General features: G+C 37.1%; 1 protein-coding gene and 1 long non-coding RNA gene across 3 annotated transcripts in view; one reads left to right on the forward strand and one right to left on the reverse strand.

The window, feature by feature from the left end:
- Positions 1-5,782: 5,782 nt before the first annotated feature.
- The window catches only part of arid2 (AT-rich interaction domain 2), a 40,219-nt gene continuing 30,059 nt past the window's right edge, over positions 5,783-15,942 (reverse strand). Inside the window, exons 16-21 of one of the 2 annotated variants that reach the window (XM_087247242.2) lie at positions 14,435-14,577; positions 14,053-14,191; positions 13,245-13,327; positions 13,036-13,165; positions 10,538-10,629; positions 5,783-7,340 (exon numbers count right to left, since the gene is read on the reverse strand). In XM_087247242.2, coding sequence (XP_087103368.2) covers positions 7,229-7,340; positions 10,538-10,629; positions 13,036-13,165; positions 13,245-13,327; positions 14,053-14,191; positions 14,435-14,577 — 699 coding nt within the window. In that variant the 3' untranslated portion in view covers positions 5,783-7,228. 2 annotated transcript variants of the gene reach the window in all.
- LOC147844586 (uncharacterized) lies at positions 12,250-15,715 on the forward strand. Its single transcript, XR_015942156.1, has 4 exons — positions 12,250-12,416; positions 12,512-13,662; positions 13,725-14,807; positions 15,197-15,715. It is a non-coding gene; the product is annotated as an uncharacterized LOC147844586 (long non-coding RNA).

Here is a 15,942-nt window from a genome sequence, read left to right on the forward strand (position 1 = left end):
GGAGGCGTCTTGGATGTCACCTCCCTCGTATCCTGTACCTTCTCACTTCCCGCAACCGTGTTTCTGTTACTGTGTTTCCACAGTCATGCTTCCGCATCCAGTCCGGCCTTGAACCGGGATCTCTCCGTTACAGAGAGACGTGCCCATACCACTGAGCCACTGGAGCTTTCACACTCATACCTGATTTTTTCGTTAATTTGTCTTCGTTCCTGCTGCCTGGTAAAAAATGACAGAAAAAGTGTCATGTGAAAGATTCACTTCCACAGGTGATTCATATGATTCAGTTCAATTCAACTCTTTGATTCAAATCAAATGACTCACGATGGTAAGCCAGTGGAAGTCAAGTGTCTTGTCCATCAGAGAGAGAGTAAACCTCTGCCTTCCAGACAGGAGGCCAGCGCTCAGACCACAGCACAGCCTCTGCTTGACTTGACTGCTTTCACTGGACTGATGCTTTTCTTTCTACTTACCTTTTTTTTACCTGTTTTTTTTTTGTACTGAAAGTTTTTGCTTGAACTTTTTTTACTTTACTTTTTTTTAACCCATTTTGTTTTACTTATTTTTAAAAACTTTTTATTTACCTTTTTTTATTTAACATTTTTTTTACTTTTTTTTACTTGTGTTTGTAACTTTGATCCATTTTTTAAAAACTTTTTTAAACTTTTAAACATTTAACATTTTTATATTTTTTAACTTACCTTTTTCACCCAATTTTTGTTTGCCCCCTCCCCCTTTTTTTGGATTGAAGTGTTTTAAAATCGCTTTAAATTATTTTTTTAATCAAAGTTATTTCAATAAAATCTGTTGAATTAAATTGACACGAGTCGCCCTCCTGTGGTGAAACATATACATTACACTCATTTTGATTCTGCCTGAAGATTCAGCCTGAAATTGTCTTGGAAATTGTGTATTATCAAGTGATGAAGCACAAAAAACCTGTCAAATAACCTGTTTAATTCAGCAAGATAAATATTTACTAACTGTAATATTGACCTCATTCTACAATTTTTCCTCTGGGAGAAACGACTAGGAATAATAAACAGCAGAAAACTCTACAATCAAGTATGTCCATGATTACACAGACAAAGCAGAATAATATAATACTATAATAAGAAAATCAGCAATCAGTTTGCAACATCAGGAAGATTAACGAGCTGTTTTAACGTCTAAACAATGAATGGAAGTGAATGAGAGCGAAAGTCTTGAGCCAAAGAGATTCAGATGGCTGCGTCTGCAAAGAATAAGGTGGACACTATAATATACATGTAGATTTGGAGTCTGATCGCCCTCCTGTGGTGAACTGAGTGAATTACACTTAAACAAAATACCTCCAGTTAAACTAATGCAAAAACTTATTATAAATATTATTATTACTATTACCATTATTATTATTTGCTAAATTTTAATCTGTTATTTAAAATTAAATGTTATTTTTTCACCATAATTAATATATTTCTGAATTGAGCCAGTAAAATGAGAAAAAATAGTAACAGAACCAGAGGAAAACCTCATTTAAAAAACTAACTGACTTAATAAACTGACTTAATAAATATGCAAACAATCATCTAGCTGTCAGAAATCTATGCAGTACAGAAAGTCTATTTTTCTATCTGTAATAAACAAATAAATATTCAAGCGCCCTCCTGTGGTCAACTGTAGGAATAACATTAATGTAGATTTATTTCTACAGTTAAAACTCAAGCCAGAGGACAAATATTAAAGGATTTTGCATTTGTTTTATACCATAAAAATTGTTTACGACTTAAATAAAATGACACAAAAAAATGGCCTCTTATTTAGTAATATACATCTTTAATTTAAATACGGATCTACGGCTATTTAACCCAAGTCTGAACAAAAAAAATACTTGCATTTATTTTTGGATTAGTTGTTAATTAGTGGTTAATTTATATAAATGTTTTAACAGCTTTATTTTTTATTTTAAAATGCCTTAAAATATGTATTGAAATTAAATCAAGCTAGTGCGCAGAACTGAATTGCGCCCTCCTGTGGTCAGTTGTGGGAATTAAAATGTTTGAATTTCCTTGTATTAGTGGTTAATATTAGTTAATTTTAAACTATTTTATAATTATTGATTATACACTGTCAACAAAACCTCTGCTAAACCTATTTGTTTCCTAATATAAAAATATTTTTGGGTCAAAAAAGGAAATATGACAAAATCTTTTAGAATTTTTATCATGGATTATATTAATTATCTTTTGTGTTATTACCATTACCGGCGGTTCATTCCACCGTGGCGACCCCTGATTAATAAAGGGACTTAGCCGATTAAAAACTGAATGAATGCATTATTAACATCACCATCTTTGTTAAAAAAGAAATAATAAACAGAAACCTAACCGAGCGCCCTCCTGTGGACAATCATGTGAATCACAAATCTCCAATTACTATGAGTAACTAAACAATCTAACTGCATTCAATTATCGTGTGTTGACTTAATATTATTTATTAAATAGTTTTACAACTTTTAAAACATCCAACAAATACCTCTTGTGTCCAGAAATGTTATCTATGATCTGTATATTTGGTGTCTTGGTCGCCCTCCTGTGGTGAATTGTGTGAATTACACTTTAGTATATTTAGACAATAAACTAGCATATTTGATTGATTTTATTTTATTTGATTGATTTAGTGAAAAGGTTACTGTTATTAAAAAACAACAAATAAGTAAACAGAACTACATAATTTTAATAGACAATCAAATTATTATTAAGAATAAATTAAACTATTTAATAAATAAATGAAAATGTAGGTCACATAAGCTAAATAAACGCCCTCTTGTGGTGAATTTTGTGCATCAGAATGTCCCATGATAAAGATAAATTAAAAATCTGCCAAATTACCGCTCGTTGAGTCGCCAAGAAATCTATTTATACCTGTAATATACATTTGAAATAATAAGTCTGTCGCCCTCCTGTGGCGAATTGTGTGAATTACACTTCAATTTAATTAAGACAAAAACCTAGCATTTATTTATGTTTTGATTGATTTGAATACATTATTTCAGTGAAAATGTTATTAAAAAACAACAACAAAAATAAATCTGAACTGAATTATTATTATTATTAAAAATAAAAAAATAATTTATATTAGTTTATACTGTAAAATATAAGAATATGAGGAAAAAATATGAGAAAAAAAACTGTAATGAGAACCTAACCTCTTGTAGTGAATTATGTGCATCAAAATGTTAAAAAAAGATATTTAAAAAATGTAATTACATCTTTTCAAGTTACCTAGAAACATATTCTTACACACCTGTAATATAATATACACATTGTGAAAATGTGTCTGGGCGCCCTCCTGTGGCGAATTGTGTGAATTGCGCAATTTCTCAACCTTGGATTAAATTATTATGCAGTGATTTCATTTACTTTAATGACAGTAACCTTGTCGTGTATAAAGATAAAACATCTGGGACATACAATCTTTGGTTTAACAGAAATATATTAAATTCTCTTTAATGTATAAAATACTGAGGGCCTCTGGTGGTGAATAGCATACATTACTGGTTTGGTCTTTTTTTTTTTTTTTTTTTTTACAATACTAGACTACTGTATGTGCATATATGTATAATATATTTAGTCTCAGAGCCTTGCATTAAATACTGTGGATTAATCCAAATAGTTTTTACAAATGTCTGATTTTTTGTGTGTGCCTTATTTAAGGAATAAAAACATTAATATAAATATGAATGGATTATGTTGTGCTAAAAACATCTCAACAGTAAAGTATCATGGCAGAAATACTTTGAATTGCATTATAAATTGGTTCTTCGTAATTTATTAAAATAAATATAATTTAATGACGATAAAAACGTGAACGACAGTCATTTGAATTTAAGTTAAGCGCCCTCCTGTGGTGAACTGTGTGAATGACAATCTCAACATTCTTACATTGATTTATTTTACGGAGATTAAATACATTTGAATACTTTATTGATGGTCATGCATAAAGATAAAAGATCTGACAACCTACATTTGTTTTAATTTAGTACAAATATATTCTTATATCAACAAAATACGAACTTAAAATCCTGAGCGAAAAGTCCTGGTTTGTATGAATTGCATCACTCTTACTTTGGTAAGATCAGATAAAAACCTCACATCAAATTGAATTAAATGTTAATATAACAATAATTATATGTATTAATTATATTAATATTAGTTTAAATATTACTATGTACAATATATTTATTTCTCTTAGCAGGAGCACAAGGAGACGGGGCATAAACAAAATAATCCCATCATAAATATAAAATGACTTGAATTAGAAAAATGAAGACGCTGAAATGAGTTTAAAACATTTTAATTTAAGCTATTACACTGTCCAATAAAAAAGCTACAGAATACAGAAATGTCGTCATCACGCACACCTGACGCAGAGGAACTACATCATCAGACCCCCATTTAAAGCAGCTGCCGCTCGTTCTCATCATCATCATCAGCGTCTCGATGTGTCCGATCAGAAACGGACTTTAAATCCAGAACAAACCCAGTTATTATCCACTTACTTGTTCTGGCTCCAGATTAGCGCCTCATTCCTCCTGCAGCAATGAAGAACATGAAGAATTACCACAAGAACTGAAAATGTGCCCTTCACACGGCTGTTTCCAATTAAACGCACCTGACTCTGATCACCGCCATTATGACAACAACGTCACCGTGCGAAAACCTCTCCCTGTTCGGTTCATCTCAGTTATAGACCATCCCATTGTCAATGTAATATATTGTGTGATTTTGGTTTGTGATTTGGATATAAATATAGCATATTCTTCAACCTCATTTTAATTTAGTGTAGCGCAGCGAATTAAGAGCTGCACTTTATTTGTTTGTGATCTATTTGGCAACAACTACTTTAATGTGAAGTCTAGCATGAAATGATATTTCACAATGCTAGTTTTAAACAATAAATCAGTGCTTAATCATGTCTTAATACATTAAATGAACACACTTTATTTACTTTACTTTAATAATAAACCATATGCTCTTTTAAAGGCCCCAAGAAATCAAAACTAGCCCTATTGATTTTGTTAGCTTACATTGCTAGCTTTGTGGTGAACAATTCATCTGTGCATGTCATTAAGAAAATAACCCTGCTGAAAAATCCAGCTCAAACCAGCCTAGAATGGTTGGGTGGTTTTAGCTGGTCAATCAGGCTGGTTTTAGAGGGGTTTTGGGCACTTGCAGGCTGGTTTCCAGCCATTTCCAGCCTGGTCTTAGCTAAAACCAGCTTGACCAGCCTAGCCAAGCTGGGAGTCCAGCCAAAACCAGCTATATCCAGCTTAAACCAAGCTGGTTTTAGCTGGATTTTGCTGGTCATTTTCCAGCCTGACCAGCTAAGACCAGGCTGGAAATGGCTGGAAACCAGCCTGGAAATGGCCAAACCCCCTCTAAACCGACCAGCTAAAACTAGCCAACCAGCCTAGCTGGTTTAAGCTGGATTTTTCAGCAGGGAAAGCATAGCTTGCCCCTATAATCTTTAATCAAAGAGCTTAAAATCACCAAGGGGCAACACTCCAGTGCGATATGTGAAACAGCCACTAGATGGCGCATATTATAAGTCAAAGTGCTGATGATTCAGATAGTAAGTGTTTTCCAACATTTTTCAAAGTATCTTCTTTTGTGCTCAACAAACAGATTTAAAACAAGTAAATGCATTTGTGTGTGAACCATCCCTTTAAAACACACCTGGATCGATGATGACCGGGGGGGTGTGGAGGCGGGGGTCCATAAAAAAATAAAGCATGTCAACAATGTGTCAAAAATGTTCAGTCTTTTATTTAAAAACTATAAACAGTCACCAAAGTAGACTGAAGCCAATCTATATCAGACTGTTAGATATATGTATCATCGCACACCCTACAGACACTGCAGAAATGGTGAAAGGGGGAGGTCAGGGGCAGCGCCCCCGCTGGGATGCTAACACAACAGGCAGTAATAAATGTTACACAACACACAGCAGAGAGGACAGCCTGGGGTCCGGGAGCCGGAATGTGGCGTGGTCGTAAGAATGGATGAACAAAAAGGAAACAAAAGAAATGAAGTACAATAAAATCCCACACTATTATTATTATTATTAAGATAGAAAAAAGGGGTCTGGAGGAAAAATATCATACCTGCACAGAAAGCAAAGAACACATGAGAAAACCTGTATAAAACTCCATGTATTTAAACCAATTTACAAATACAAAAAGAATCAAGGAAGGTACGGGCGAGCGGCTCGTACTCCACGCTTACAGTGAATACAGGTTGAGGGGAATACCTTCAATATTTGTGTGTGTGTGTGTGTTTTTTTTGTGTGTGTGTCTCTTCTACAAAATGACATATGATATATTATTTCATACTCTTTCAGCCAGCAAAATGAGTTCTACAAGTTATAATAGTACAAAAAAAGGGGGAGAAAAAAACAAATCACAGTTGCACAAAGAAAAACAATCTCAGCCCTCCCAAAGAAAAACTTTACAGCATCAGTACCTTCGCAGAATATTTACAGGGTTTTAAGTACATTCATCCACTGCTGAGTATAGAATCACGTCTCATACGAGTTAACCAGGGGTTGAAATTATATATATTTATATAAAAAGAACCAAACCAAAAGTGAGTCTCAACCTACTATTAAACAAACGTAACGCTTCTGATACCAAGAGGGCAGCAGCGGCATGAAGGAGGGTGATTTTTCTTTCTCTCTTTTTTTTTTTTGTTTGTTTGTTTGTTGTAACTTTATATCTATTCACAAATATGTACACAATTGTTTTTCTCATTTACTCATAGCGGTATTTATCTCAATAATAAATAAGTGAAAATATAATCGGCTCAAGTAAGAAAAAACCAAGCTATCATCAAGTTATAAAGAAAGAAACGAAACAAAAACTCTAGCCGCACCTCTTCGCCGTCCACTTCGCCCCGCCCACAGAATCCCCCTCCGCCCAATCAGAGGCGCTCGTTCGTCTGGGACTATAAAAATGTGCTCGTTTGGGCCAGGCGTATAAATATGGAGAGAGTGAGATGGGCGCTGGTTTCTGAGTGGCTGGTGGAAGACCCGTGGCAGTTTTTTTTGAGGGAGGGAGTCGTGGAATGGAGAGAGATAGAGGAGCGGGGAGGGAGGGAGGGAGGGAACCAACACCGCTGGCGACCTGTGTGGCAGCAGAATGGGGGAAATGGGAGGTTTTTCCGTCTCCTTCCGAGGGTTTTTTGGGTTGAGCTCAGGCCTGCAGAGAGCGCGTGAGTTCGTAAAGGCATTTAGCGAGTGTGGTGGAGACCTCCATACTGCTCAGCGCCAGCACAGAGAGATGATTCTCATGCCGCTTCACCATCCTGAACACAGATACACATACAGGCTTATTAGTGGCGTGAGGTAACAAACTACAAACACTCAAACTACTGCAATTTTTCCCCAGAAATTTTAATTAATTAGGTAGTTTTGCACAAGTGTACTTTTACCTTCCCTTGAGTGCATTTTTTTAGTGCTGATTCGGTACTTTAACTCCACTATTTTCCTTCATACTGTACTCTACTTTATTTGTACTCGTCTATGGGGATTGGCTACAGTAGAACAACCAGTGCTGTGACTCCTGCATCACACTGAACCAGCTGAAGTCATGGGCGCTTTATAAACGCAGCAAACCATTTGCAACCATTAGAAGTGTCCAAGAACATTAGGGGTGTCAAAATTAATCGTTTCTTCGGTGCACTGCGATGCAGACGCGGACAATTCGGTATCGGTTTAGTAATAATCATAACCGGTTATAACTGACGTCATTTACCTCATATGCGCTCTGTCGCGAGGGAGGCGATCGCGAGTATTTACAGCGATTTAACTACTTAAAACTCATAAACTGTGCACAATTTCACTGTGTGTGTTTGCTGGATCAGTCTTTCACTGACAAATACAACAATAGCCCCTATTTCACTGAGATCCAGAGAATGAAAGTAGCCTACTCCATGTCTCTCTCTCTTGCTCTCTCTCTCTCTTTCTCTCTCTCACACACACACAGTGGCCCATTTGACCTGCTGGCGTGGCTTTTCTTCTCTTCTCGGCTGTTTTACAGCGTTACTTTTGCATACAGAAACGAGCGCGTGTCTGCAGAGTTTTCTCCACCACGTCTATCATACATCAGCTGTGATCGCCGCTGCCGCTTATCAGTGTCACTCATCTAAAGAGCGCAGCGCGCAAGAGCCAATCGCAACCGTTTTTTTGAGGGTGTGACCAATCAAAGGGGTGTAAGAGAACTAGACAAGGATCAGAAATTGAGCTGGATATTTATATTTGTTTATATTATTTGCTTAATGCTCGTTTTGTTTAAAGTTACAGTTTATATATCTGACTGTTTGTATTAAATGACAAAATTGTATTACAAATAGTATATAAATATATTCATACATTTTAATACAAGAAATGCTGCTGTGAAGAAAATATAAAACTGTGTATGAAAAGCACCGTCAATGCACCGTGATGCACCGAGATATCGAATTGAACCGAATCGATGGCATGATAATCGTAACCGAACCGTGAGACTAGTGTAGGTTCACAGCTCTAAAGAAGATGCTCAAAATCTTTACACGCAATGACCCTGAGATTGTTTAGATTCACATCACTGATGAGAAGATGAAGATGTTTACTGTATGATGACTGAAATAGCCTTATGTTGTGTTCACACCAGACGCGGAACGCACGGATAAATCACGATATTCACGCGTAAATAGCTGCATGAATATTTGAGTTTACTTAATTCATTCGCCATTAAATCCGCTTCATTCGTGCGTCATATTCACTTAAAAACAGACGCAAATTCGCGTGATGGGCAGGGCTTCTGTCTGCCCGGTGACTCTAGCTTCATTGCTAAATGGCTAACATGGATTTTATGAAGAAAATAACCGTTTATGTGCTTTATATAGGCTGAAATACGTTTAGGGCCGTGTTTGAGTTCACTCCATCCTTTCAGAGGTGCAGCAGCTCTGTGAGTATTCTCTCCTCCAGAAACTGAACCTGGGTGATGGAGGCTTTCAGTGGTGCTTCTGACTGAGCCAAGCCGAGTTTGATGAACTTTTTGTTGATGTCAGCTGGAGGATTTCCCCCGGGACACCAACAACAGGCAATACGTTACAATCACGCCCCCCCCACAAGAGCAAGCTCCTGATTGGTTAATGCGGCACGAATATCCGCTTAAGTTCAGATTTTCAAACTCGAGCAATTTGTGTGAAACACGCGTTAAGCGTGTCACACGCGCAAAACGCTCAATTCGCACCTCGCCATTTGTGCGTATCGCGCCATTCATGTCATTTATGCCTTTTGTGCATATCGTGGCGCAGGATGTCTACTTGCACGTTTGCATTGACTTAACATGTAAATCACTTGCGCTTGACGCGCATTCCGCATCTGGTGTGAATGCAGCATCAAACAATCACTACATTCACACACATGTAAACGCATCCGTCTTACACAGTGTAATGCTCTTGAATACTTTTAAAAGGGCTACTTTTTGCTTCTACTTTGAATATTTACTACAGATACCCGTCTTTCGGATGAGACGTTAAACCGAGGTCCCGACTCTCTGTGGTCGTTAAAAATCCCAGGATGTCCTTCGAAAAAGAGTAGGGGTTTAACCCCGGCATCCTGGCCAAATCTGCCCACTGGCCTCTGTCCATCATGGCCTCCTAACCCTCCCCATATCATGATTGGCATATCATCACTCTGTCTCCTCTCCACCAATCAGCTGATGTGTGGTGTGCGGTCTGGCGCAAAATGGCTGCCGTCGCGTCATCCAGGTGGATGCTGCACACTGGTGGTGGATGAGGAGATTCCCCCCCCCCCATTGTGTAAAGCGCTTTGAGTGCCCAGAAAAGCGCTATATAAATGTAACGAATTATTATTATTATTATTATTATTATTATTTTGCTCGCACTACATTTTTGGCCAAGTAATGGTACTTTTACTCGAGTAAGATTTTTCAGTACTCTTTCCACCACTGCTTACAAAGGCTGCAGATCTTAATGGTCAATTCAGATTTTTTCAATGACCTGCTTACATCCTCTTTTAAATGTAATTTGCATCCAATATTTGCCTTTACACTCCACATAAAGGTGCAATAACAAGGGAAAAAATAAATAAATATAAGATGCATATAAAAGGGCAGGCGCTGACTGACAGCTGTGATGATAGAAGATCACACTTTTCTCCATTCCTGTTTAATCTGCTCCCAGTGTTCAATGTTATTCCATACGAATGAAGTAATGTATGTATACATTGACAAGTTAATTTGTTAATTTACCACAGACAAGTTCTCACTTGACCATCTTCATAATAGGTAATTTAATAAAGTAACATTAATAATACTCACTACAATTACTGTTTTTACATCACTGTGATTGCTGGGTTTAGGATTAACAAAATACAATTAATGGATAATTTAATAAATAATACTAAAATAATTCTTGTTCTGTATCCATCTTTCTAACTTGATTTTGGCATTTGTGATTACAATATTATCACCATATGTAAAAGGTTTACTTACTTCCGTCCACAATCAGAGTACTTGGCGATGTTCTTTAACGTTAAGGCAGCAGTTAGTCTAATGTGTTTGGTCACTGGTCCCTCTTTATCATCCTGCGCAGAAGAAACAAACAAACAGCAGCTATTAGGCATATGCTGATATTCAATAACTCAATACATCCTCATCATCAACAAGCACGTCAAAAAACCTTGAATAATTATGTTCCATTTAAACTTATAGTGCTTTAAAGAGGTGGTCCAGAGTCTATTTTAAGGCTTGGTTGTGTATATATAGACGTAAAGCAATGTTTGCTCATGCTTTGTTATTTTTTTCATATATCCTGCTTTGATTACATACAGCTACTCAGCTAACATGAAAACAACTGTCATATTTCCTAGATCCTCTGAAGACCCGCCCTCAAGAGGCTCTGATTGGTCAGCTAACATAATGTGCTGTGATCGGCTCCACATCACCAAGAAGCATTTGTTACAACATTACAGCGCCTCTGGCCACACCTCTTGGCTGTGATGTATGTGCATAACCTGAAGGGTTTATGACATCACTAACCCAGATGTATTTTTTATACTCCCCAAACTTCGTTCACTGTAGGTTTTGCTAAGCTAACACTGTAAAAGCTTAAAATGTTGTTTATGTTCACACAGCTACATTACACATCAACTAGAGTTTAAAATATGATATCGTAGCGGACCAGCCCCTTTAAAAAATATATTAGTATTGTTGTATTTCACAGCAACAAATAATTAAAGACTTAATAGATGATTTATTTCCAAACATTAAAATTGCACGTTAATCTGGCCTACGACATTAAATTCTCGGACTATTCAGAGGCCTTTTGTTTGTTATCACTATAGTCAGGTTAATTTCTTAAGTTAATGTAATGATGTCTACAAAATTATTAGGGCTGCAACAACATATCGATTAAATAGATTAAAATCAATTACCAAAAGTGTTTGCAACAAATTTCATGAACGATTCATTGTGTCGCGAGACACAGGGACATTTGATTATTAAAAAAAAAAAAGTTCAGCGCGGAGCGGAGTGAACACGGTCTCTCTCGCGAACTGATACAGAGTTTGGCCTCATAGACAGGGATGAGGAGGAAGGGAGCAACAGAGGAGTAAATCACTACAGAATCTTACTTTTGTTTCGTTTTGAAGTGAGGACCGTAAAGTCTCTGGTGCTGATGTTTCATTCGTTATCTAGCTTGAAAAGTTAGCGTTAGATCGTTTTCCTTTAGAGCCACAACTGAGAAAATCAAACTGAGCTTTGGCACAGTGTCTGGCGCTGACCCAGAGAGAGAGAGAGAGCTCTAAGCAGAGCTCTTAGTAAGGGGTCGTCGGAAAAGACTTAACCTAACCTAACTTAACCCGCTGAGAAAGACGTGTCGTCATATCACAATTATGCAGCGTTTTAACCGCCTAATGCTTAATTTATGTTTTAGACATGTAAATACACACAAGTACTAGTAAAACAAGACATTTAGAGTTTGTCAAACACACAAAAAAGTCTAACAATCCATACAAATATAATTTGCTGATGTGTTTTATTCATATCATATACACATGGTGAAAGTAACTATAAAGTTGAATCTACTCTTCTCTAAGTACACCAGACACTTACTTGCAAGTATTTGGGGAGTAACTGGTGCATTTACGTGCTGAATCCTGCGTGTTCTGCCTTTTATGAATGAGGCAAACATGCGGTCACAAGTAAACATGAAGCTGATGTTAATTTCTCAGTTAATGCATATAAAGCACTAAAATGAAGTGATAATTTTATTAAATGGGGTTAATTACTTAATTTAGCTGTATTTTTTATTAAGTAAACTTTATAATATTGCTATTTCTAAATGTTTATTTAAATGCATTAACTAAGTAAAGTTTCCTAATGAGCCTTTAAGCCTGTTTTATACTTCTGCGTCAAGTGACTGGCGTAACCCACGGCGCATGCAACGCTGTGTTCCTCTGTGTCGAGTTTCTTCGCTGCTGTTTTACTTTTCCTGAACGCTTCCTGAAATGTACAAGTGGCTCAAACTTGCTCATTTTGAGGCAGGAACCGGCGGCCGTGCAACAACTTTAACTATGAGGTAAACACAAAACTTTCCATCCGGAGCTCCTTCACAGGACTCACACTTGTAAACAATCGCTCCATCGGGGTCGCGCCATTCGCGCGGCTCTCGGTCCCGACCAGACCTGTCAGCGATACCAAGCCGACCAATCACAGAGCTTGCGCTATGCGTTGTTGCGTCGTGTAGTTACATTTTTTTTTTGAGAGGTGCACGTCAGCGACGCCGACGGCCACGGCATAGGGCTATGCGTCAACGCCGTAGTATCCGCGTCCGTTTGAGGCAGAAGTATAAATCCGCCTTTATTGTAAATTGTTTTCTATTGTACTGAATAAACTTATTTGCAAATACTATCGTGACAACACTATGTCCATGTAAACAGTCAACGCGATCCAGCAAAATAACCATGGTAAATGCTGGTCTGTAAACTCACTGTGAAGTCCCTGAACACGAGGTTCCTGGAGCCCCTGCGTAACGCCATCAGAGCTGCACTGGGGTGGTTGACGAGTGCTTTCGGGGGTCTGGGAGGAGGAGGAGGACTGCTGACCGCCGCTGGAGGAGACCTGCGCATCAACACAGTCAGATTATCACCACAATCATACACACTCAGCAGTCTCTGTGATATTAAGATGCTATACACACTTGGAAGTGTTGGGGTTGCTGCCTTGCGTTTGCTCCTCCAGTTTGAGTGCAGCTATGAGTGCTTCCCTCGAGCAGTGCTTATCCTGCAAAACACACACACACAGATGCTCAAAGCAGTGGAATAATTCAGATTATATTGTTTTGCTTCTCTTTTTAGACATTTCTGTGATTCAGGTTTGTCTGTGTAATGGAAGAGCAGAGCTTCATTTTAGCAAGAGGATGCATTTCCAACTGAAACTGAATATTGAGTAGGGGCAGAGTTTATTTCAGTATGATGACATTTTCAACTAAAACTGAATATTGAGTAGGAGGCGGAGTTTATTTCAGTATGATGATGTACTCGCAACTGAAACTGAATATTGAGTAGGGGGGCGGAGTTTATTTTAATATGAAGTATTTCCAAAAAACTGAATATTTAGTAGGGGCAGAGTTTATTTTAATATGGTGAAGTGTTTCCAACTGAAATTAAATATTGAATAGGGGGCAGAGTTTATTTTAGTATAATGATGCATATCCAAATAAAATAGAATATTGATTAGGGGCGGAGTTTATTTCAGTATGATGATGTATTTCCAACTTAAACTGAATATTGAGTAAGGGGCGGAGTCAGAAGCTGAAGTAAAACTGCAAGCTTTGGATGTTTATAACAGTTTTACATATTCTACACGTAAATCGTCACTGTTTTGAAGCACACTAGCTTACAGACATCCTTAAGACATGTTATTACCTTTATTTTAATTTCAAGGGCCTTTAACTATGGAAAAATGTATGTCATTATTATCACTACAACAGTGGGTCAGGATCTTGCCTGTAGGTGTGTGATGAAGGATAATCTCTGGCGAGGAAAAGGTTCACATCCCTCCCATTGGCACTGCCCTGGGTATGAGTCTTTACTGCCATGAAGGGTCGCTGCATGGTAAAACACCTGTGATGGCGTGTCAAACCACCTGAAACAGTCACAGAAATAAAATCAGTTATACTGAAGCCAACATTTATTATCTTAGCTAATATTCATTTCTTAGTTTATGCCAGCAAAACAACACTTAAAACCAAAAGATTTTATTCAATTTAAAAAATTTAATTAATTGTAGCCAATTACTACTTTTTTGTTAAAACTAACATTAAAAAAAGAACTATAATATGGCTATTATTCACATTACGAAGAACATCCGTAAAGCATGCTTTCTTACCGTTTGCATGCTTGCCACAGACACTTAAAGTTCTGTCCAGGTTTCCGTGTTTGCTCTGGAGAGAGGGCGGGTGCTGGAGAACTCTGATTGGTTCCCTGTGCAGCCGGATCCACAGGAGGCGGAGTCTGCACTGACACAGGCTGCTGCACACATGAACAGTTATTTAATTTTAAAGAAGGCTTAAGGGAAAACTTCATTCAATCTAAATAAAATCAATGGGTCCTACATGATAATGATATTAAATGGAAAGCACAATATAAATGTACACAAGAAAGAAAACATTATCCCTTGCACAAATTAATTTGTAGGTGCACTGGTCAAGTCAAACATAGTTGCAAGTGTTGCATTTGTCAGCTGTCAGAACCCTTATGCTGTGTTCACACCAAATGCGGAACGCACGGATAAATTGCGCTATTCGCGCATAAATAGCCGCATGAACATTTGAGTTTACTCGCTTCATTCGCGCGTCAAATTCACTTTAGAACAGACGCGGATTCGCGTGATGGGCAGGGCTTCTGTCTGCCCAAAGACTCTAGCTTCATAGCTAAATGGGTAACATGGACGCAGCACGAACGCAAGCGCGTCAAACACGCAATGTTAAGCGCATCAAACACGCAAAATGCTCAATTCGCCCCGCGCCATTCGTGCAATTTGCGTCATTCGAGCGTATCGCGCCACAGGATGTCTATTCGCGCGTTTGCATTGACTTAACATGTAAATCACTCGCGCTTGACGCGCAATCCGCGTCTGGTGTGAACGCAGCATTATGGTACTGTATTTAATATTTTGTCATAAAATTATGTTTAGTAAACATTTGGAGTCGACCATGAAAAACTGCAATACACAGTATTATACATTATATGCATATTAAGTAAACTGTTAATTGCTGCTGAAGATTGACTTAGTGTAAAAAAGTACAAAACCCAAACTTTTAGAAATGAATCAATTAAAATCCAGACGTCATAAAATTAAATAGAATAAAATAAATACTAAAATGTGTATTTGGAGGTGTTTTATTTCTCCTTGCCTGACATGCATTGAAAGCAAATCATCCATATTAAATTCCAGCACACGTACCATGCTGTTACTATTTTTGCAAAACAGTTTAACACTTACACATTTATGTATATTGAAAGCATTTCACTTCTTCAATTATAATTTATGTTTGCTTACTTTGCATACGCTTCCAATTGCCTATTTTGTTAAATTATTATACATTTAATATATCGTAATATGTAATTGGCATTTAGTGTGGACAGCAAAATAATAATTCTATTGTACAAACAATACAACATTAAATACAAATGCTTAAAACACTGCAAAGCAAATCCAATGATCATTTGATTTTTCTAATTTATATATATATATATATTTATTTATTTTTTATTAGAAAAATCAAATGATCATTGGATTTGTTTTGCAGTGTCAGCAGCAAGACTTACATTACACTGAACTAAACTGAAAACTCGACTGAAGTAGTTCCAATTCACTAGAACTTTATCTCTGTT

This window comes from Danio rerio, chromosome 4, assembly GCF_052040795.2.
Source record: "Danio rerio strain M-AB ecotype USA chromosome 4, GRCz13ab, whole genome shotgun sequence".
Classification (NCBI taxonomy): Eukaryota; Metazoa; Chordata; class Actinopteri; order Cypriniformes; family Danionidae; genus Danio; species Danio rerio.